The following is a 24,572-nucleotide window of genomic DNA, read 5'->3' on the forward strand; positions in this document are numbered from 1 at the left end:
TGCACTCTTACCTTCTTCAGGTCTTTGCTCAAAAGTCACTTTCTAAGAGAGGTCTTCCTAGACAACTTTACTTGAAACTTCAGTTCAGGGGCTTTCCTGGTGGCTCAGTGATGAAGAGTCTGCCTGCCAATGCAGGAGACACGGGTTCGATCCCTGGTCTGGGAAGATTCCACATGCCAAGGAGCAACTAAGCTCATGTGCCACAACTTTTGAGCCTGTGTTCTAGAACCTGGAAGCCGCAACTACTGAGCCTTTGTACTACAACTACTGAAGCCTGCATGCCCTAGAGCCCACGCTCTGCAACAGGAGAGTAGCCCCCACTCATCGCAACTGAAGAAAAACCCACGCAGCAACGAAGGCCCAGCACAGCCAAAAATAAATAAATAAATACAATTTTTTTTAATAAAAATCATTGTGTGAAATTTTATAAAGGGTTTTTAAAAATTACAATTCAACAATTTTCTTTCCCACTTCCACACACACATACTCCCTGTCTCCCTTCCCTGTTTATTTTTTCTCCTGAAGATTTTTCACTATTTATTATTTTATTTTACTTATCAATTGCATTTATTGTTTACCTTCCCCCACCAGAATGTGAGTTCTGGAAGGGCAGGAGTTCTTACATTCTTGCATTCCCAGCACCTAGAACCATTCCTAGAACAAAGTAGATGCTAGAAAAATATTGATTAAATGCATAAATGAATTTGTATCTCGAATGTATAAGAACCTCTACAAATCAGTGAGGAAAAAAGAAAGAAACCTTGTAGAAAAACTGACAGGGACTTCCCTGGAGAGCCAGTAGTTGAGACTCCACGCTTTCAGTGCAGGGGGCATGAGTTTGATCCCTGGCTGGGGAACTAAGATCATACAAGCCTTGCATGGGGCGTGCCCTCCCCCAGAAAAATAAGAAAAAGAAAAACTGATAAAATATATGAACAAAGGGGCTTCCCTGGTGGTTCAGTGGTAAATAATCCATTTGCCAATGCTAGAGACATGAGTTTGATCCCTGGTCAAAGAAGATTCCACATGCTGTGGAGCCACTAAGCCTGTGTGCCACACCTACTGAGCCTGTGATCTAGAGCCCAGGAGCTTCAATTACTGAAGCCCTCGCGCCCTAAAGCCCATGCTCTGAGACAAGGGAAGCCACCTCAATGAGAAGCCTGCACACTGCCACTGGAGTGTAGCCCCAACTCGCCACAGCTAGAGAAAAGCTCACGCAGCAACAAAGACCCAACACAGCCCCAAATAAATAAATAAATAAATGACTAAGCAATTCATAGTCAAGGATATCCAAAGGACATGAAAGGACAAAAGGACATGAAAGGATGATTCACCTCATTACTACTCAGGGAAATTAAAAATTCAAGCCATTATAACAACATGGATGGACCTAGAGATTCTCATACCAAGTGAAGTGAGTCAGACAGAGAAAGGCAAATATCTTATGATATCGTTTATATGTGGAATCCAGAAGAAAGCTACAAATGAACTTATCTACAAAACCAAAATAGAGTTACAGATATAGAAAACAAACTTAGGTTTATGGGGGGGAAGTAAGGATAAATTGGAAGATTGGGATTGATACATACACACTATTATACATAACACAGATAACTAATAAGGACCTACTGTATAGCACAGGGAACTCTACTCAATACTCTGTAATGGCCTATATAGGAACAGAATCTAAAAAAGAGTGGATATATGTATTTGCATAACAGATTCACTTCGCTGTACACCTGAAATTAACACAGTATTGTAAATCAATTATACCCCAATAAGTTTTCTTTTTATTTCAAGCTATGAGATACTATTACACAATCATTGCTTTGACAAAAATGTAAAAATTCAGACACCAAGTGTTGCTGAGAATGTAGAACAGATAGAACTCTGATCACTCCTATAAGGAGTATAGGTTGATAGAACTGCTATGAAGAACCATTTGACATTGTATAATACCCTTCAACCCAAAAATTCTATTTCTAGCTATAGACCTGGGCAAAATTCTAACCTTTGTGCATAAGGATACATGTAAAAGAATGCTCATTGCAGCATGGTTGGTAATCTCAAAAAAAAAAAACAAATTAAATGTCCATCAGGAGTTGAATGAGTAAATGAACCCTGGTATTCATGAAACTGAATATTATTTTGGAATTAAAATGAATAACTCAAGCAACATGTATAAACAGAGTTAAATCTCAAAAATATGATGTTGAGCATAAAGAAAAAAATTGCAAAACATGTACAGTATACCATTTATATAAAGCTTGAAAAGATTATATATTGCTTATGGCTACATATATGTAATAATAATATATAAACATGAAAGAGCATGATCATTATTAAATTCAAGAAAGGGAGAGGGTTGAGACTGGGGAGGGGCATATAAGAAATATCAACTATACCTGAAATATTTATTTTTTCAAACACAATCTGAAAGTTGATCTGGCCAGATTTGATAGAACTAAATGGAGGATACATATATTGGTTATGTTATTCCACGTACTTCTCTACATTTGAGAATGTATGCAATCAATGAAGATGAAAAATAAAGAAATAATATGGAGTTTAGGGTTATCAGTGTCAAACGCTGAAAACAGGAGAAAGAAAATGAGAATTGAAAGAGTCTCTTTGGATATGTCAAAGAGTTCACTGGAGACCATGAAATAAGTGATTTCAATAAGTGGTCAATAAGAGGGTAGCAGGCTTCCCAGGTGGCTAAGTGATAAAGAATCTGCCTTCAATGCAGGAGCCACAGGACACTCGGGTTCGATCCCTGGGTCGGGAAGATCCCCTGGAGAAGGAAATGGCAAACCACTCTAGTATTCTTGCCTGAAGAATCCCATGGACAGAAGAACCTGGCAGGCTACAGTCTATGGTGTTGCCAAGAGTCAGACATGACTGAAGCGACTGAGCACGCAGCATGCACGAGAGGGTAGCAACAAGTTTACAGGAAATTGAGGAGAGACTGTATTCAGAGAAAATGGAGGCAAGAGACTATGTACTGAGGGAGTTTGGAAATTAAAAAGAACGAAATATAATTTTAATATAATTCGTTTGAAGGGTTGAACAAAAATTCTTGCCAAAACGTGAAGCCTCCTTAAAGCAAAGGAGGAGTCATCGAAGAGGGGACACAAGTTCAATCACCAGTAAGGTAACTAGGATCCCACAAGCCTAGAGGTGGCCAAAAAAACACAAAACAAGAATAAGATGTTGTGAAGAAATGAAAATATACTGAGGTGATGACACTAAAAACTGTGGTCTATCACAAGGGAGATGATTTTTTTTTAAGTAATAAGTGGATGTTTTAATAGAAATAACAAAATAATAATCCTGGTGGCTTAACATTGAATTCCTATGACAGGCATTCTTTACATGGCTTCACACACATACTTTAATTTAATTCTCAGGAAATCCCTGTAAAGTAGTAATATTATGCTGCTTTGTATAGTATTATACTATACATTATGCAATTTTGTATAGTATTTTATTATACTATAGTATAATATAATATTATTACTTTGTATAATATTTTATACTATAGTATAATATTACATTATACTACTTTGGATAATACTAGTACTAAATATTGTTTCCATCTTCAAGATGAGAAAACTGAGAGTCAGAGAGGTTTAGCAACTTGCTCATTAGCTAGTTGATGGCAGAATCAGGATTCAAACTTAGGTTTGTCTGACTCCAAAGTCTGAGCTTTTAATCCAACACATTATGGCAGTCATTCAACGTTCACAGTCATAACAGTAAATGTTTTATTTAGAAACTTCTATGTGCCAGGCACTATGGTAACTGCTCTACCTGAATGATCACATTTAATCTGATGGAATTTCTGATGAAATTGAAGTTGAGAGTAGAGGGTTTAGGAACATGACCAAGGTAGAGGAGGGAACAGTTAGTGGCAGAGAATGATAGCGGATCCAGAAAAGTTAATGAAGGCTTTAGAGCGACAGAGAGAGCCCAGTTGGAGGCAGATGGCATGGACTACCATAGTGGTCCAAAGCAGCATGAGTCTGTAAACCATCTCTTGCAATGCTTGGCAGATGGAAAGCAGGAGTAGGAAAAATATCCCAAGATGGTGCATTAGGCTTGGGGATTAGTATAGCAGGCAGAGGTCATGGGGTGAGGGAGTCTGAAGTGGTGTTTAGGATATATTCAAAGTTGGGTAAAAATTTGTATCTACTCAGCCTAGGGCCAGCAGAGGGGGATGAAGGCAAGCTGGACTAATTTTTCTATCATTTCCCTAGGCCTACTACTGCAACAAAGTATTGTACATCTTTTTTTAGGATCACTTCAAGTACCCTGCTTAGTTATGGGCTTCTGTATGTGTTAAGCATTTCTGTAAGATGGCTAAATCATTATATTATCCATAACTGCCCTCTGATTTACTTATGGTTGTTAATGATACTACTATTTAACTAGTCACCAAGTTTGAAACCAGATTTATCTGTGAACCCTGCATCTCCTTCATCTCTGATAGCTAACAATTCAAGTTTTGTCAATTCTGTAGTACATTCCTTAATATGTATAGCTCTGATCATTCTCATCTATCATCAGATGGCATTTTGCCTAACTGAATAAAGGTCTTATGTCCTATACTTGAATTTACATACAACAGGCATCCAATGCAAAGAGTTAAATGGTCATTGAACAAAAGTCAAATAAATGAAACTCTGGCTTCGAGAAAGCGCAAGTCTCACCATTCAACATCACCACAGCCACCCCCTCAACACACATACACATGAATAAATGTGTGTTCAGTGCCTGTCTTTATCCATCAAACAACTATAACTAAGTGCTTAGGACTTATGGGCTTTCTGGAAACAAAATTAAAAAGTGAGATCTTTAAAACAGACTGTAAAATACTTAAAAAAATAAAAACTCAAAAATAATTTCAATTAAAAGGATACAAAATATAACATTCTATCAAGTTCATTATTTATTTAATTTTACATTTTTTTAAAAAGTCTATTGTCTTTGATAATAATTTTTAGGTTCGGTCTTCTGACTTCCCAAGAATTTCCAAGTATGTACAATAATTATGGAGAAATCACAGCCACTATAAATTAAATTAGTTATGCACAGACATATAATTTCAAGAGCAAAATTACAAAAGGCCTTTCAAAAATTTATAGCAAAAATATAAATTTTTAATGCAGGATGGGGACACATTTTAATATGTTTAATATGATGCTGGCTGAAGCCTTCACCAGAAAGAGTGCGTAGGGCCTGCAAAGGCAAAAACAAGCCTGCCTAACATAGATGAGGCTGGGGAGGAAGATTCTCGTAGGTGAGTCAGCAGCCAGAGGCTGGAAGACAGACCGAGCAGAGGCATAAATGATTCATTGATTTTTAAATCACCACTACTTGAAAAGCCTCGCTTTTCAAATACACAAATCCAACATAGATATTTCGCTCCATGCAGAGCAGCATAACGAAGAGCTCATTTTTATTTATGTATCTCCATTTATACTTTCCATTCTTTATAGAATTTGGGGTGAGAAAGACTCATGTGAAGGGAATAGGCACAGCTAGTCTCCTTTGACACACAAGGCCCTGAAAACCCTCCTCCAACTCTCCACAGCTCACCTTCCCTTTGCTACTCTATTCCTGCCCTGTTTGGGCTTCCCTTGCAGCTCAGCTAGTAAAAAATCTGCCTGCAATGTGGGAGACCTGGGTTCAATCCCTAGGTTGGGAAGATCCCCTGGAGAAGGGAAAGGCTCAGTTCAGTTCAGTTGCTCAGTCGTGTCTGACTCTCTGCGACCCCAAGGACTGCAGCGCACCAGGCTTCCTTGTCCATCACCAACTCCCAGAGTCTACTCAAACTCATGTCTATTGAGTTGGTGATGCCATCCAACTATCTCGTCCTCTGTCGTCCCCTTCTCCTCCCGCCTTCAATCTTTCCCAGGATCAGGGTCTTTTCAAATGAGTCAGTTCTTCATATCAAGTGGCCAAAGTATTGGAGTTTCAGCTTCAACATCAGTCCTTCCAATGAACACCCAGGACTGATCTCCTTTAGGATGGACTGGTTGGATCTCCTTGCAGTCCAAGGGACTCTCAAGAGTCTTCTCCAACACCACAGTTCAAAAGCATCAATTCTTCGGCACTCAGCTTTCTTTATAGTCCAACTCTCACATCCATACGTGACTGCTGGAAAAACCATAGCCTTGACTAGACAGACCTTTGTTGGCAAAGTAATATCTCTGCTTTTTAATATGCTCTCTAGGTTGGTCATAACTTTTCTTCCAAGGAGTAAGTGTCTTTTAATTTCATGGCTGCAGTCACCATCTACAGTGATTTTGGAAAGGCTACCCACTCCAGTATTCTGGTCTAGAGAATTCCATGGACTGTATAGTCCATGGGGTCACAAAGAGCTGGACACGACTGAGCGACTTTCACTTCACTTCACTTCCTGCCCTGTTTAGTTTCTTTTTTCCTTCTTTCTTTCTTTTTTTATCGTGCATCTCAGTTCCCGGACCGTGCTTGCAGTTCTCAGTGCATTGGGTTTAACCCAGGCCATGGCAGTGAAAGCCTGGGATCCTAACCACTAGGCAACCAGGGATTTCCCATGCCTTAGTTAGTTTCCTATTTCCCTTTGCCTTCCTCCCCTATTTTGCTCTGCTTGACCAGGATCTCCTTTCTGCTTCAGAAATCCCATAGCCAGGTCTGACATCGCCCAGCCTCCTTTCTCTCAGAAATTGGAGTTAAAAATTATCAGAAAGGATTCTATCCTGGATCTTTCCAGAGTTACCTCCCAGGTCTACTCTTCACAAATGTTGTGCTCTACCCAATATTTCCCTTAGGAACTGAACAAGTGCAGTGGTTAGTGGCAGTCAGACGGGTGTGTTCATGATTCAGGTGTTCCTTTGATCATCCAGCTGAATACTTCTAACTTGCCATCTTGGTCTTGACCTTTTTAGAGTGTTAAATTATTTTTTTTTTACTGGGCATAAGCTGTTTAACAGATATCTGCAAAAAATCAAAGGGATGCTGATGTTGAAATACAGACTGTAAAAATGATTAAAATTCTACGAATTCTCAAGATGATACTCATCAGACCCATAGGCTGCATTTATCTGATCAAAATTCTTACGTGGCACCTAAAGATTTCTCTAGCAATCTGAAAACCCTGAAAGAAAAAATAGAGTTATGGCTGAATTCAACTCAGCTTTTTTGCTTATCAGAAATAAAAATATCTACATCTGCCAAGTAGAACCATCTTCCCAATGTCATCATTCAAAGGTTAAACACAAAAATTACTAAAGCAATAAGCAAGCTGATGTATTTTTAAAGCACAAAATTCAGGACTTTCAATCAGGTTTTGAAAGTAGTTTTTATCTATTTGCGGCATTTAATCTACACTATGATGGATCCAATAGGATGATCTCTAAAGATTACCCAAGCTCTCTTCTAACCTCAACCCTGTGATCTTTTTTTAATTAAAAAACACATTTATTTATTTATTTGGCTGCACTGAGTCTTAGTTGCAGCACGCAGGGTCTTCGAACTTCACTGTGGCACATGAGATCTAGTTCCCTGATCAGGGATTGAACCTGGGCCTGCTGCATTGGGAACATAGAGTCTTAGCCACTGGGCCACCAGGGAAGTCCCAACCCTGTGCCCTTTGGGGCAGGAGGTGACACATGGGGATGGTCTCCATTCCAAGGCAGATGTCACAAAAGAAGGGCAGAACATACTCTTGGTTTTTAGATTGTTTTATATTTCAGTCCAGGATATAAGATGTAAAGACTTGGAAAGAATCCTTGCTGGGCAAGACATGTTATGTTACTCACTCCATCCATCCTTCCATCCTACGATGAGAGCCTCAGAACTGAGAAGAAGGCGAGTAGAAAAAGAAAACAGAAGCTGGAGTCTTGTGGTTATGACCAGGGGAAGCAGTGTTGGGTGGTTGTAGGGATCGGGGTCATTAGAAGCCTGATGGGGAGTTGGCCACCTTCAGAGATGGCAGAAGGAATGGATGACAGGGTGACTGTACATCTCAGGGAAGGCCAGTGCAGAATACATCAAGAGTCCAAGAAGTGGATGCCTCCTCCTCACCACTGCTATTTTAGTCTTACATAAACTCTGGAGTTCAAAATCAACGTGACGGTCCTGAAGGAGGGAGGGAGGATACACCTAAATCTGACTGAGTTTAAACATGAAATGACACACACACACACAGAGAAACACACACACACAAAACATTGAATTTACATGGATAAGTCTAGATCGTTTTCTGCTCTCAGGAAGAATAGTGCCTGTAGAAAGAAATTAAGTCCTGATATAGTCAGTGTAAACTCCATGACTGTGTCTGTCTTGCTTTGGCTGTATATCTAACACCTAGCACAGTAGTTATTCAATATAGGTATCTCTTGCAAAAAATAATGTGTGATTTAGAATTTTTTACATTTTCTTACATCTACAAATATTAAACATCAAAACAAGTTGGGAAATGCTGCTCTCATCAGTCTGACTAATTTCTTGATCACATCTTCCATCTCATGAAAGCTGCCCTTTTCTCCAACCTCCCTTGCAGCTGTACCTGCTGGAATCGTCACTACTCTTCAATGCTCACCTCAAATAGTCCTTCCTCTTTGGTGCTTTCCTCCTGTTACCTCTCAGCTGGAAAAGAATGTTGCTTCTTCTGAACAGCAGTGTTTCTCTCTGTGTACCTCTTATAGACTGTCTTGGAATTTCTCAAGGTCTGCTTTGTATCATATTGTTACAGAACAAATAAGCACACAATTAAGTAACAGAGCATGAGCTCTCATCATTCTTATCTTACCTCCCTGCACCATCTCTTTAGTGCTTTACAGGGGGCTTTTTGTTTTATTTTTTTATTAAAAAATTGTTTAAATAATATTGTGTTGGTTTCTGCCATACATCAATGCAAATCATCCATATTATACTTTTAAAAGTAAACGTTTATAAAGCATTCATATTTTCCTATAGTATGTCTATTTTTTCTGCTTTTAATGTGTGTATACAATTTAATAAATTACTACCAAGTGAATGCCCATGTAACCTCTAGCCAGATCAAGAAACCAAGCACTGCTAGCATTTTGGAAGGCACCTCCAAACCAAGTGCCTCTCTCTCTGATCACCCCTTCTTCCCCCACCTAGAATTAAACCAGTGTTAGTACTGAGCCAGAATACTCTCACAAGATATGAAAGCATCTATCCAATAAGATTTGAATCATAACAATCATTAAACATTTTGAAGATCATTCCTGGATATAACTACTATCTTTATTTTCATACTAAGTATTTTATTTGCTTTTCTTTATAGTTTGTCAATTATGAATGCAACCGTAAATACTTTCACTTATTTTTGAACGTTATATGGATGGCATCATACAGTATGCATGCTTTGATAACTTGATTATTTCACTCAATATTGTGTCATGCATGTAGATGTATATAGCTGCCATTTCCATTGGTATAATATTCCATCAATGAATACATCACATCCATTCCCCTGTTGATTGGCATTTGCGTGGTCTCCAATATTTGGCTCTCATAAACAAAAGTTGCTATGAATATTCCTGTACACAGATTTTGGTAATTACACAAGAATGATATTTTCTAGGATATATTATCATAGTGGAATTTCTAGGTCCAAGGTGTCATAGGTTGGGGGCTATCCAGAAGCAAAAGCTGAGATGGGGTGTTGAATGCAAGATGTTTATTAGGACTAACACCTGTGAAAGAAAGGCAGAGGAAGGAAGATTGGGCCGAGGAGGAAGGTGACCTGTGACACAAGTCTGACAAAGCTTGAGCCAACCTGGTGTGGAGCTTCGGAACAAGCAGTGCCCATCAGTGTGCTCTGCATCTGGCCTGGCTCATTGACACTCTGACCTTGCTCATTCATCTTAGGATGAGCATGACCCTGGGGCAAAGCAACTCTCTGCAGCTAAAGTAGACCTTCAAGGAGTTGGCAGCTGGAGGCTATCTGTTGATGGCATTCCTCATATCTGCACAGAATGTCCTTCCTTGAAGGAGAATCTGGGTGGCACATCTCTTTCTCTATCACACAAGGGTACGTGTGCGTTCAGAGCTCGTAAATAATGCCAAACTGGTTTCCAAAGTGGTTGCACAATGTACACACTCAACCCATACTACATGAGGGTTCCCATTGCTTCTCATCCTCACTAACTCTTGGTATTGTTAATCTTTAAAAAATTTTAGCCATTCTATTGCATGTATAGCAGTATCTCACTGTTGTTTTAATCTGCATTTCCCTGGTTACTATCAAGGTTAGACACCTACTTACATGTTTATTGCTTTGTTATGCCTCTTTTTTCCACTTGTCCACTTGTGTTTGCTTTATCTTCCTTAGACAATGAGTCTTTTTCAGGTAGGGGTCAGCAAACACAGCCAGATGCCCATTTTATATGACCCTCGACCTAAGGACTGGTAGCTCAGCTGGTAAAGAATCCGCTTGCAAGGCAGGAGACCCCGGTTTGATTCCTGGGTTGGGAAGATCCTCTGGAGAAAAGATAGTCTACCCACTCCAGTATTCTTGGGCTTTCATGGTGGCTCAGTTGGTAAAGAATCCACCTGCAATGTGGGAGACTTGGGTTCGATCCCTGGGTTGGGAAGATCCCCTGGAGAAGGGAAAGGCTACCCACTCCAGTATTCTGGCCTGGAGAATTCCATGGACTATATAGTCCATGAGGTCACAAATGAGCAACTAACTTACTCAACCTCAGAATGGTTTTTATGTTTTTTAATTGTTGAGAAAGTATAAAAAGGAATAATATGTCATCACACGAAATTCAAATTTCAGTGTCCATAAGTAAAGGTTTTTTGGACCCTCACCATGTGTGCGATTATCCTATTGTCTATGTCTGCTTTCATGCTATAGCCCAGAGTTTAGTGCTTACAACAAAGACCTTTTGGCCCAGAAAGCTTGAAATATTCATAATCTGGTCCTTCACAAAAAGAGTTTGCTGAGCTCTGTTCTAGGTCGCTGGCTCTAAAGTGTGGTCCCAAGACCAGCAGCATCAGCATCACCTGGGAACTTGCCATAAAGGCAAATTCCTAGCCACACCCCAAGCCTATCAGTTCTGAAAGTCTGGGAGTGGGTCCAGCCATCTGTGTTCAACAAGCCCTCCAAGTGATGCTGGTGTGTTAAATTTTGAGACTACTGGTCTAGGCTCCGGGCAAGGACATAATCCATTTTCTATGCCAGTCGTCATAATCCTTGACATACTGTTCCACACAGAGTGGGTAGGCTGTAAAAAGAGCCTTGAAAAGGGTTTTATAAATACATTATTATGCATATAAAATCTGTCCAAAATGGACACCAAGGACAAAATTAAAAGAGGAAAAGTGGGAGAAATCACAGAGGGCAACATAACACCTGAAGGGTATGTGTGGAGCAGGGAAAACACAATGCCACTGGGGAGCCAGACCCTGGGCCCCCTTCCCTCCACTTCATTTCAAGTAGACTTTTATTATATCCATTTTACAGCTGCAAATTGAAGGCTTAGAGAGGTTAAATTATTTGGTAGAATTCAAACTACAAGTCTTTTTGACTATAGAGACCAAGCTGGTAATAACCGTGCTATTCTGCCTCTAATAATATTCACCATTTGTTTTTTAGCAAACCCAATTCAGATTACTTAGCCTGTGTTTCATGTTTTAGGGCATGCATGGGTGTGTAGAATTTCAGGTTGGGAAGTATTTAAAAAATCTGGCTATATTTTTTCCTGAGCTAGGTTTGCGTGATAACTTTTAGAAGTAAAACAATTCTTTTACATGCAACTTAAAATATTGTCAACAAAAACCAGTTCCTTAACCAGGTAGCATTACTGTAAACAGCATAGTAATTTATATTTCTTCCGTTATGTTACACATGAAATAACTGCATTGTCTCTTCAGTGTGAAATTGTTCTGTTTTTTTACTTACCCTGTCTACTATTTCCTACTCCTTCTATTAGGGACGATTTCAACCTGCCCAGGTTTCAGCAATATTTTTTGTTTCACCTGAGAAAAATGTTATTTTTTTCAGTATTTTTTTCTGAAGTATAGTTGATTTACAATATTGTGTTAGTTTCAGGTATACAGTAAAGCAATTTATATATATGATGTTATTTATTATATAAGTATGAGTAACTTCATAGAGGAAAATTAGATTAGAAAAGCAAAAATAATAAAAAAGTCACCCTTAATTCCACCATCTTGCTGTAACTACTATTAACATTTAGCATGGTACCTTTCACATTTTTCTTTTGTGCAAATCTATTTATGTAAATAATTTCTTTCTTTCTTTTTGCAAAAATGGGTCACTCTGTTTTCTTGTTTGCCTTTTTTCACTCAGCAATACATTAGAAGCATAGTCCCATGTCATCAGATATATATTTACATAACATTCAAAATGACCATTTAGTATTCCATTTATGAATATACTATATGATATTTTGCCAAACGCTTCTTCTCGGACATCTAAGTTGTTAGATTCCCCCCGCCCCTGAATTCCAACTGTCCTGAGTCCATTACTGTTCCAAGAATTTAATTTGGATACAAGAAGAATCTGAAATTATTCTTTAACTTTCACCTTACAACAACTTCTATGTGGAGCTAACGGAATTATCTGGCTTGATATAATACCAAAGCCTTAAAAGTGACAGTTTCTTCTAATAAACAGAGAGTGAACACCATGGAGACAATTGGCAGAAATATTTTTCAGTTATTTTCTCAACATAATTTCTACTGTCAACGAGGAAGCCTTATGAAAAGCAGAGAACTTAGTAAAGGTGAAGTGGAAAAATGAGGTTTGGAGCCAGACAGTCTGGCTTTGAATCTGGTTTCTGTCACTCACTATCTGGGGGACCTTAGATGAGTTGTTTAGCCTAAGTTTTTGTTTTCTGATATGTAAAATAGGGATAAAATATTTATTTCATAAATTACCAGGAGGATTAGCAGTATCATAGGTAAAGAGCCTAACACAGTGCCTGATACAAGAGTATACAACAGACATACTAGCTATTTTACTATTTTACCTTTTCCTTAACGTACCAAGGAAACTGCATATTTTCAAAAATGTCACTAGCTTAAATGTCTTTGATAAGAATCGTGAAGTAACTTGCTGATAAGAACAGAACGATCACTAGAGTGGTAAGCAAGATACTGTTACCAGAAGTGTTTGTTCCAGCTTCTGAAGAACACTGAGCAATGGGATCACAATGTGGTTCTTGGCATACTGTGGTTTCAGTGATGAATTTCAGATATAGGATAGAGAAGGAACACCAAGCCCTTGACTTTGCCTTTATGAACTTTATGAAAGTATTTAAAAGCACCACTGGACACGCATTGTGGTAGCTAGCAAACAAGCTTTGGCTATGTGAAAATGACTGTTGGATAACCTCTACGATGTTCACAGTCGGCCAACATGAACGTATTGTCCTGTCCTATGGACTAGGATTCATTTTGAGGTTCTCAAAGATGACTCCATGGTTCTTTATAAAAACTTGCCTTGCTCTACAGCCTCAACGGGGAAGAGCAATTCAAGACCGTTTCAAATGAAAAGACATAATAGGGGAAAGTAGGAGCAGACAGAGCAAGGTGCTGAGTAGGATCAGAAACAAGGTTACTCGAGAACAAAGTCTACAGATAATGAATTTTAGGCAGATTTGCAAATAAGGATAGTACATGCTCTGTAAATAGCAGTTGTTGCCACAAGCCAAAGGGCAATATTTACATGAATCCAGTGGCAAGGTCTGTGGACCAAGCCTTGACCTTTCCAGCCAAACTTATACTTGGTAGCACTTTCAGCCACGTCATCTTGCAAAGGAAGGATCACATAATACATACATGGAAAATTGTCAAATACAAATATGCTTTGTTCCCCAAAATTAATTTCTAAATTCTTTTTTTTCAGAACTGGGAACACATGTTCACACAGAAAAGGTGTTATAAAAGTATGTGAGTTTCCCACATCTCCTCACAAAAGTGCATTTAGACCACTACGTTAACTGAAATATCAGACACTGGAAATGAGAAAATCAATCGAATAAAGTACCCTTGCAAGCAGGAACACATCGATACACAAGGAATATTTCTTGAGACTTTCTTTGTGGATGCCCCAGGCAATGGAAAGGGGAATTCTATCCTCCCATAGCTGCAATTTGGTGATAAAGAACTCTTCCATTGCTCTTGTCTGGAAGGGTCCTTCTCAAGTCACGTGGATGCATGTACTATAGCATCCTTCTCTTTCAGTGCTTCTTGAACTTTCCCACCAGACGACTCTTAGTGACTGAGGAGACTGAACAGCTAGTGGGGAAGGGGTAGGATATTCAATTAGAAGTTTCAAGCTATCATTTGGAGACACTTCAAACTCTGCAGTTCATTCTTTAATACATTTGCACATTTTAATTTAAAAAAATCGTGTTTAGAACGACCTGTCAAGTAAATTAATTCTATCCCACTTTTGGATTGCAGTTGATGCTTCAGAAATAGGAACGATTTTTAATATTGGGACTCCATACACCTGTTGGATAGTACACATGTGTACTTCGGGGTGAGAAATGTAGGCACTGGGGGCAAAATCTAACGTAAATGAGAAGAACGTAATGAAAGTAAAATCAGAGAAAAGCTAGCACCACCAGCCTCTCCTTTCTTCTCAGTGGCACACTCCATCTTCTGTGTTTTGCTCTTTGCTCTTTCCTTTTCTCTGTTCAAAACCAGTCCCAGGACAGGATCTCACACTCATTCACACTAAGGTGTAAATGATCAATAATAGCCGAAATGTCACATGGTCTTTGGACATTAATGAGTCACAGCTTTAAAACAAAAAATGAATTTAGGGTACTATCCCAAGGAAAATGGGATGTATTTGGGGGGCAATTGTGTGCTTTCCCGCTTTTTGAGGAAATCACACTTGATTTCAGGTTAATAATTTAGGAAGGTGTGTTGAGGGAAATTAATCATGACTTCTTTCCACTTTGGAAAATACTTGCTTCTTTTTGGAAATTTTAGGTTTGTGATTGTTGCGTGGTATACTGTGTTCTATATGTTTTGCTATCTTTTTTCCCTAATGACTGAATTTTAAGACTAAGATGTAAATCTTCCCGTTATTGATCAAAATAAATGGGTGGGGAGAAACAGAAACAATAATATTTAATAACTAATGTTTGCATACCCTTTACGAAATTCCTTTGTATCCATGATCATGCATATGATTGGTGTTGACTTACTACTAAATAACAACAGGGATATGAATAAAACAAAAAAAAATCACAATAACTCAATCTAATTATTAATATTAGGCACCTAACATAGTTGTCCCAGGTTCTGTGGGGACCTTGACCTTATCCCCCAGGACTTTTAAAATTCAGGGGTGAACGCAAAAGAAGGGCTTCCGTACACTGGCCATCTGAGAGATAGCAGAGTTGAAAACAGATCGAGTCACACTTTGCCTTGTAAGTGAACGTCTGCAGCTGCAATCAAGAGGTTCAAGGAATGCTTCTTTTGCAGAATTTACGAAGGTGGGAAAGGCACCACCAGTCCCCCTTTGGGGACCTCGGAAAGGGCAGTCCCCTAAGGGGTTCTGGGCTTTGCAAATGGTGAGACAGACCTTCTACAGTACAGTTACAAGCAGAGGAAAAGTTCTTTGTGCAAGAAGGGGAGAGCGCCCCGAGGTACAAAGAGCAGATTTAAGGGGAAGAGGATTCCTTCTGCACACATCTGCGAGGGGAGCTCGGACTGACTGTTGGGGGCGTGTGGGGAACGAGATTTTCTGGGGGCCGCGGGCTGTGGGTTCCCGCCTCCACCCCTGTCCGCGCCCCACGCTCAGGCAACAGTTGGTCGTGCGGGGCCGCCCGGGCTCCGAGTGGGGAGGGGGAGTCTCGCGATCGTTGGGGGGGGGGTGGAGGAAGGGGGGAGGGTGACGGGGGGAGGCCATGACGTAGGGTGGGTGGACGGAAGTGGGGCAGGGTTGAGGGTTATTTAAAGAAGGGGGGCCCGAGCGAAGGGGTTGGAAGCGAGTGATTCCCCACCCCTGCTCCATCCAGCTCGTTCCAGTGCAGACACTGCCGCCGCCCCGGAGCCCTCGTCCCCTTGCTCGTCCCCCTCCTCGTTCCCGCTCCAACGCCATGGAGCCGGACACCGCCGCAGTGGCAGGCACCGTGGCAGCCTCTGATGCGACCGCCGCGATCGTGCTCATAGAGGACGATCAGCCGGGGCCGTCCACCTTTAAGGAGGAGGGAGCGGCCGCCGCGGCCACCGCGGCCACCGAAGCCACCGTGGCCACGGAGAAGGGCGAGAAGAAGAAGGAGGTAAATAGGAAGGGGGTGTGTATGCGGTGGACAAATCCTGCTCCGGGCCCCTCCGAGGGGCCCAAACGTTGACCTTTGGGCGCCGACAGGTACCCGCAGAGCTCGGCGGGGCTGGGGGCGGAGGGCGCGCGGGGTGGGGGCGGCCGAACAGTCTCGGCTTCGCTCCCCTCCCCCTTCCCTTCTCGCCGCCGGGAGGGCGGGGGCGGGGCGCGGGCGCGGCGCGGGGTGGCTGGTTCCCGTTATCCCGGGGCTGGGGGGCTGGGGGGCTGGGGAGCCCCCCGACAGCCCCCGGCCCCCTTCGCGTTCCCGGAACTGGGGTAACGGGGTGGGGGATGGGGCCGTGCAGGAAAAAGCCTCCGCCTCTCCCTCTCCTCTCGCTCGCTCTCCCCCCCTTCCCGTCGGCCTCTGCCTGGGAAATCTGGGCCCTTCAATCCCACACTCGCGCAAAAGGGGTTTTGCTGGAGGCTTATTTTTTTTTTAATTTGAATTTCCAGGTGCCGGTGGTGGGGAGGCGGAGGACGAGAGGAGAGACTTTTACATCTTTGATTGGCAGTGTCGGCCCTTTGGGTGGCAGGGGAAAAAAAGAAAAAAAATCATCTCTTGTTCGTTTGGTCCCCGCCTGCTGAATGAGGCGGGGGTGTCACCCCGAGAAAATGAGCTCTCGGCGTTGTACCCCCGCCCCCTTCCAATCCAAACCCCAAACTGAGGCACCGTGGACGCTGACTTAGGAAAATTTCCAACGTGTGCACCCTCACCCTCTCCTGCCCCGCCCCCGACGGTATAGTGTTTCACTCCAGGGCCACCCAAATGGTCCCCCAATCCGGCCCCAAGCCTTCCAGGCTTCCGCCTCTCTTTCCTAGTGGGCGCTGCTGGCTCCTGGACACACGCAGGTTTTTTTTTTTAATTTTTTTTAAACCCAGCGTCGCCAGGATGAACTGCTGCTACTGTACATAAGGGGACCGCTCTGACACCTATTAAAGCCAGATCCAGAAAAATATGTATTATCTCCGTAAGGCATATGTCGTATGGACAGAGAGAGACGTGCAAATAAAAACTAGGAAACTCGCTGAAAAATTGAGATAAAGAATAGGATGGGGCATAAGGATTTTTCATGTATAATAAAATTGCTTATGGCTGGCTTTTTTCCATTTACGAGTAGACATATCGCAATTAAAAAAAAAGGTAGGTAATTAGAATTATGCTTTAGCGATCTCCAGTGGCTTTGTCTGAATCATTATATGATACTATACGACCAAATGAAAAGCTTTTGAGGGAAATTAGCACCTTTCGCCCCGAATTAGAGTAATTTTAAATTCAGCGGTTGCTTAAGTGACATATTTTACTATTACAGGGTTGACTAAACAGAAAGACAATTGTAGTGCTGAGTGAAAACCATAGAAAACATACGCATTTTAAGATCTGTGTGGTACTTGGATTGGTAAGACAATATCAGTGATTAAAGCTGGGCCAAATACCAAGCATCAATATAAATAAATGTTGGGAAATTCAGCAGTGTGTCTAGGTGCCTTTTATTCCCTAGACTGAATGTAAATGCTCACCCATCTTTTGTATGGCAATCAAAGTTGTCGAATTTCCAGGGTGTATTAAATTTTTTGGATTGTGAAGAGATTGGGAATCAATAGAAAACCTGTATAATCACTGAGTTGGGGCATAGATATTGATATAACTCTGTGGCCTCATCAGAAATTGCCCTAATAGTACCTCATTTGTCCATTCAGCACAGGGAAATGAGATGCTGCCTGGAACTTACTTCCTGGATATCTGAAGTTTACTACTTTAGTCACTGCTTCTTTTTTTATTTTTAATTTTTCCTTGAAAATCTGAATAGCCAAAACATCTGCTTAAGTGCTTTCATTTGTACCATTCCTTCAAATAAAGTAATCGGGTACCTCCCCCCATTCTAAATATTTACACGCCGCCTTGACGCCTTAACTGGTGTCTTGAAAGTGCACATTAAATAAATGCCTTTTTCTTACGTGTGTCAGTTATTGTACTCTGACAGTGATACAAAGGCATTTAAGACCTAGGAGGTTGTTTCCCCTCAATTAAATAACCATCTCCCAGACACTTCAGTATTGTGTTGATTTTTTTTCATAATTTTTCAGTCTTCTCCCTCAATTGTCAGACTGTTGTTGTCCAGTCACTCAGTGGTGTCCAACTCTTTACGACCCCATGGACTGCAGCATGCCAGACTTCCCTGTTTTTCACCATCTCCCGGAGTTTGCTCAAACTCATGTCCACTGAGTTGGTGATGCCATCCAACCATCTCATCCTCTTATGATAAAGGACATGGATGTAACAAAACATTTCAAATAAAACAAATGTAAAATACAAAATTACAAGTGATCCAGCAGGGAGAGGAGAGGGAAATCACCTGAACACCCAGCAGAAGAGCTATTCCTGCAGTGGAACTGAAGTTTCAGTCCTGGGCTTCGGCCATTCCTCTTGCTGTTGCCAGGGTGTCTTCTTCAAATGGTCGTTCCCAAGTCGTTTGCTGCTGCTCTTACTCTCTGTAGAATGGGAAGCCAGATTATCAATCATGCTGGAGTTGTGTATATATTAAATAGAAGAAAATAGGCTCTGAATGAGAGCATTTTCATGATGCATAAAGTAGATGAGAGTGGATTGTCTTCTGACATTTAGCTAAGAAGGGTATTTTTGCTTACCTTCTGGTTCTTGAACTTCCTTTTTCTAAGTGACAGTTGGATAACCCAATGCCATGAAAATTGGAGTTGGTATTTTTGGTAATGAAAATGTCAAGAAAAAGGTCATGGTCTTTAAAACAGGACATCTTGGTGACCTTGTGCTGCATTCTTACGGCATCTAGACTACCAGATGAGAAAACCCATAAGGAATTCACTAGAATATCTTAGTCACCTTTTATATTTCCTGGGATGAGAGGTATATTTGCAAAAACATACACATACAAAAATGGGAAGGTTTTGAAGGTAGGTATTTTAAAATTTGTTGTGAAAGATAGTGCCAATTAAGTAATTGCCTACAGCTTTAAATGGCAATGCTCCCGATCAGGAATTTTAATTATCAGATAATTCAAATTTTATGATATTCTACAAGATAAGGAAAAAAGTAACAAGTGTTTTTCTAATATTAAAGCTTTAGTTTTCTGTAAGTGAAATTTGCATTCCACATTATTGGATATATACTTGTGTATTTGAGGAGAGGTAATTTTTGAAACTTGTAGATTTCATTTAGCTTTTCAAGGATTTTAGTATCCAATTTTCTTTACTTTTTGCTTTGAAAATAAAAGAGGGTTTCTAGCATATGTGACAATTTGAAAGTGTGGTATTGAGGGCATTTTAGTAGTTTCTATTCTCATCCATCCAAAATTACATTCAAAACATCCCACATATATACATATGAGATGCTGTAAATCAAGACGGCTGTTATTTGGGCTAAGAATAACTGGACAGTATCTAATCAGTGCTCCAAAGGAGAACCCTGATCAGAGTCAAATTCCATAATCTTAGTTTGGATTTCCTCAAAATAGAAATTTTAATAAATGTTGGAAAACATTTATTAACTACCGGAGCCAGATTTTTCTTGTTTAAGATCACATTCTTCTATTGATTTATGACCCAAGCTTTCAGGAACATGCTGTTAAAAGTCATGCTCAAATGGACATAATTTCTTTAGCTTTCAGAGATATGTATTTTGACTTTGCAGTCTATGTTAAAACTGGAATGCCCTCCACTTTGGTACTAATGGGTAGATTTATATTTTTATTATTTTATTTCTTGATTTCTTACAGGGATGGAGGTATATTCTACATATCTGTAAATAAGTACAAGCTTGTCTTTAAAAAGGATAAGGTACATGACATAACCCCCTAGATAATTTCAGTATTTTAAAGTAGCTGATTTATGTTATTATTCACTAAATTACAGTGTTTTAAATATCAAAGGTTAATAATTAATAGCCCTGAGAAACTGCTTCTACAAGATATTCATGTATATACTTTTAAAAGGTTTTCTGTCCAGTTGGAGAAAATTAACATAAACCAGAAGTTTGAAACTACTGTTTCATTGTTTCAAATATAAATGATCACACTGAAGTACATAAAATTTTAATGTTCTAATTAAAATATAAGAACAATATTAAAAAATTACATCTTTTCAAGAACAAAAACCACCGTCTTTTCTCATGAAAGTTTGGCTTGTTTCCGTCACATAAAGAAGTAGCTCTGAGAATTAATATTTACTTTTCCTTGAATTCTCTGGTTTGTGGTTGAAAATATCCTAGATTTTGAATCTTCTCTTGAGTGGTTATGCACTTTTTTCACTTTACACAATAGGTGAAAAAGCTCATTTTCCCACCTTTTGCTTTTTATTTTAATTAGTATTATCTCTCTGGCTTTACAAGTCTTTGGATTTTTTTTAATTGGACCTCAGGTGCACAGAACTGGATTAATCATAAGCTCTGTTCATGACATGCTCTCATCATTGGTCCATGCATGGCCCATGTGGATTTATTTATTTAGTATTTAATTACTTTTTATTTTCTTCAAATGAGAATGCTGACCTTGCTTTGCAATTTGATGATTTATTTTCTTTGAAATTCTAGAAAAACGTTTCTTCATTTCAACTTAAACTTGCTGTTAAAGCTTCTAAATCTGAAAAGGAAATGGATCCAGAATATGAAGAGAAAATGGTAAATATGTTCTTGGGTAGAAGAGTGAATACAGTAGTTGATTTTCATAGAGGAGATGTGAAAGATTAAAAAAATACATGTGTGTATATGATGAATACAGAATCATAGGCTTTAGAATTGAAAGTAATTTAATATATAATCCATCATAATAGATTTTTGTTGGATAAATGAATCTCCTTGTTTTCAGATGAGGAAATAGAGTATCAGAGAAATGATATGGAATAGTTGAGACCAGAAGCCACATCTCTTCATTTTTGTTTAGCCCTCTTTACCCCATAATAGGATGTTTTATGCTAGAAATATTTTATCTACAAAGTGAAAATATAAGTGGCAATATCAGTATGGCTGAGAGAAAGCAGGTCACAAAACCAGCCTGGTATTTTTTTCCTCTCTCTCTCTTTGCTCTGGATATGTGAATGAATGCTCCATATTATGAAACATGTAATGCATCTTTTTGAGGGAAGGGTATTTGCCCAGTGTATGAAAGTATTACACATTTAAGCAGTATAACCTTAGATACACCTACCTAGCGCTTTGCTGTACATTTCATTATTTAATTTTCACTCACCAAACCCCATATTTTAGCTTTAATTTTAACTGGACTTTTTTGCCTTGGGATCTTTCAAAACCAGTGAACTTGGTTAACTGAAAAGAGAAATAAATGGGTAGTTGGAACTGAATTTTTTTTTTTTTTTTGTCAAGAGGTTGTTTTTGAAAGTAAGTAGAGGTGAAGTACATTTTTCGGTCATTTATAGTGATTTTACAGAACTCAGTGCCTTAACGCTTAAGGCCACATCTAACGTGGACAAGTTAATGTTTTAACAACTCTAAAAACAACATTCCAGTGAGGATAACATAAAATGGAAAGATTTTGGCCTCCTTCCAGCTACTGGTCTGAATGTATTTGTCTAATTCTTGTATTTATGGTAATGAATTCTTGGAAGATTCTTATGTTGCTAATTATGCATCCTTCATTGGTAATCAAATATTGTCTATCCTGTGGTTAGAAAGTGACTGGGAATTAAAAAATCACCTTTGTTTTTTTCTTTATCTAGAATGATAAATACGTCTTTTGATCTTTTAAGATATTTTTAGTGAAAAAATTTTACTGCTTTTATTTTTATAAGCTATATGACCTTTTAAAATTTATTTAGAATTTATAACATACACTTTGAATTGCTAATGTGTATTAACTGTTTCACTTATATGTGTGTGTGTATATTTTTTCTCCAAATCCTCACTTTCGGGAGAAACTTTATATACTCTTAGCATAAACCACAATTCTGCAGATCACTATACTTGGAGAGAAATGTATTATACCAAAGCATTGAAAATATTTTGAGACAAGATGACACTGTATTCTGAGTTTTAAATTATTTCTAGATGAAAATTCTTGGCTTTCCAAACCATTCAGAATTTGCTTTTTGAGCCCAATACTTTAAGCAGAATACTTATTATTGAGGCATTTATTAAGCCTGTCAGATCACTTGGCTTCTATTCAAACAATCTGAAAATACCATTTCCAAATTCTCCTTATTAGCTGTGGGAGCTTGGGCAAGTTACTTACCCTCTCTGTGCCTCAGTTTTATTTTTATCATCAGTAAAATGGGGATAATTCTAGTACCTACCTCATAGATTTATTAAAAGAATTAAGTGAGTTAGTATGTTTAAAGTACTTATAGTGTAGTACAAATTAAGTGCAATGTGTATATTTGTTAAATTTTGAAAGAACACAAAAGGAAATCATTACTTTTTCTTTTGTCTTGTAAATTAGAAAGCAGATCGAGCAAAGAGATTTGAATTTTTACTGAAGCAGACAGAGCTTTTTGCACATTTCATTCAACCTTCAGCACAGAAATCTCCAACATCTCCTCTGAACATGAAATTGGGACGCCCTCGAATAAAGAAAGATGACAAGCAGAGCTTAATTTCTGTTGGAGAGTATGTTGGCATCTCTCTAACTTTCTTCCCTCCTTTCCTCCTGCCCTTCATACTTGCCTTCCTTCTTCATGTATTTAGTGTGATTTTATATCCAAAAAACAAGGTTATCGCCTATGTAAATATGTTTTGGAGACAATATTTTCTTTTCTCAATAGAAGTCAACCAATAAAAATGTCAGCTGGTTTTATCAACTTTTATGCAAGACTCTAGATAACTTTTTTTTCATAAAAGATATTAACAGAATATACTGACTTAATTGACACCTTAGCATTTGGATTGAATATGAAGATATTTCTTTTTCTGTTTCAGCTACCGTCACAGGCGCACAGAACAAGAAGAAGATGAAGAGCTCCTCTCAGAGAGTCGGAAAGCATCTAATGTGTGTGTTAGATTTGAGGTGTCACCTTCGTGTAAGTACCTCATCATGTTGGTGTTTTTTGTTTTCAGTTTAGTTTTAGAAAAATTTTACTTGGTTGTACTAATGGAAAGTACGTGAGCCTTGATTTTTTTTTTTCAGATGTGAAAGGAGGGCCACTGAGAGATTATCAGATTCGAGGACTGAACTGGTTGATCTCTTTGTATGAAAATGGAGTCAATGGTATTTTGGCTGATGAAATGGTAAGGAGTTGGTAGCTAAAAACACATTCTCACTTATCAGTAATTTTATGTAAACTTGAAATACCTGAGCTGAAATTCCACCTGCCCCAGAGTTTGGAGGTTAGATGTTTTATTTAGCTGTAACATACAAGGTATTTGTGAAGTCTAGAATTGTCTAACCTCTGGAACATATGCTTTCACAGGCCTCCAAATTTGTTATTGAAATTTCCTCAAGTGGTATTAAAAAAAAAAACCTCCTTGTACTTTTGTCGATATTTGCACTTTGGCTTCCAAGGAGCTCAGAGCTATAGTGAGCGCCGGAATGGAACATCTGTGTAACTTTTAATGGTCTTCCCCATCGTGTCCTTTGTGCCTTTTCCTATTCTTTACCTTTTACTTTCCTTGGCCCCTCTTTATTTCTCTTTGACCATTAATTCATGTTCCATGTTTTCATTGTAGGCTACCTGAAATCCTTTTGGGACTGAGGTGGGGCTAGAAGCCAAACGCTAAATGAATGAATGCATGCATGAGTGAATGTAAATGCCTCTGTGTGTGATCAAACAAAGTGTGAATAGATGGAATAAAGAACAAAAAAGTGAAGAGCAGTATTGAGTCTTGATAGTAGAGTGCCAGCTGGGTCAGGAAATGAGCTGAGGATTGATGGGAAGTATAGTCGTCCCTCCATATACAGGGGAGATTGGTTCAGGGACTCCCCGTGGATGCGAAAATCTGTGGAAGCTCAAGTCCTCATGTAGAATGACATAGGACAGTTGGGCCCTCTGTGGATTTTGATCTGCGGTTGGTTGAATACCTGGATGTGAAACCTGTGGATTCTGAGGGCGCACTGTGTTTAAAAAAAAATGACCAAAGAAAAGAAAGGCAATTTAAGATGCTAATTCAGCAGGTCAGAGGAGTATACGAAGACTTGGTTTGACATTTTAAGACCAAATGTATATGGTGGGGGTTAAGAGAGGGCAGTGATACTCCTATATATGACTCTGGAGCCATATTTGCAATCACTTGTCCATATGGGCCACATGACTATTTATGCTC

General features: G+C 39.3%; 2 protein-coding genes and 1 non-coding gene across 16 annotated transcripts in view; 1 reads left to right on the forward strand and 2 right to left on the reverse strand.

The window, feature by feature from the left end:
• Window positions 1–8,693, reverse strand: part of OCRL (OCRL inositol polyphosphate-5-phosphatase) — a 59,549-nt gene extending 50,856 nt beyond the window's left edge. The window contains exon 1 of one of the 3 annotated variants that reach the window (XM_081565718.1): window positions 8,588–8,693. The gene's annotated coding sequence lies outside the window, so the exon portion shown is untranslated. The remainder of the gene's footprint in view (window positions 1–8,587) is intronic. The other 2 variants (XM_081565721.1, XM_081565722.1) reach the window with 2 other exon arrangements.
• Window positions 8,694–15,989: 7,296 nt separating this feature from the next.
• The window catches only part of SMARCA1 (SNF2 related chromatin remodeling ATPase 1), a 777,971-nt gene continuing 769,388 nt past the window's right edge, over window positions 15,990–24,572 (forward strand). For all 12 annotated transcript variants that reach the window (XM_081565725.1, XM_081565724.1, XM_081565728.1 and 9 more), the window contains exons 1-5: window positions 15,990–16,292; window positions 20,895–20,981; window positions 22,756–22,922; window positions 23,232–23,332; window positions 23,440–23,540. In XM_081565725.1, the coding sequence (XP_081421851.1) occupies window positions 16,110–16,292; window positions 20,895–20,981; window positions 22,756–22,922; window positions 23,232–23,332; window positions 23,440–23,540 (639 nt within the window). In that variant the 5' untranslated portion in view covers window positions 15,990–16,109. The remainder of the gene's footprint in view (window positions 16,293–20,894; window positions 20,982–22,755; window positions 22,923–23,231; window positions 23,333–23,439; window positions 23,541–24,572) is intronic.
• LOC145537315 (small nucleolar RNA SNORD112) lies at window positions 20,711–20,781 on the reverse strand. Its single transcript, XR_014076337.1, has one exon. It is a non-coding gene; the product is annotated as a small nucleolar RNA SNORD112 (small nucleolar RNA).

Source organism: Giraffa tippelskirchi, chromosome X, assembly GCF_054371585.1.
Source record: "Giraffa tippelskirchi isolate mGirTip1 chromosome X, T2T-mGirTip1v1.2.pri, whole genome shotgun sequence".
Lineage (NCBI taxonomy): Eukaryota > Metazoa > Chordata > Mammalia > Artiodactyla > Giraffidae > Giraffa > Giraffa tippelskirchi.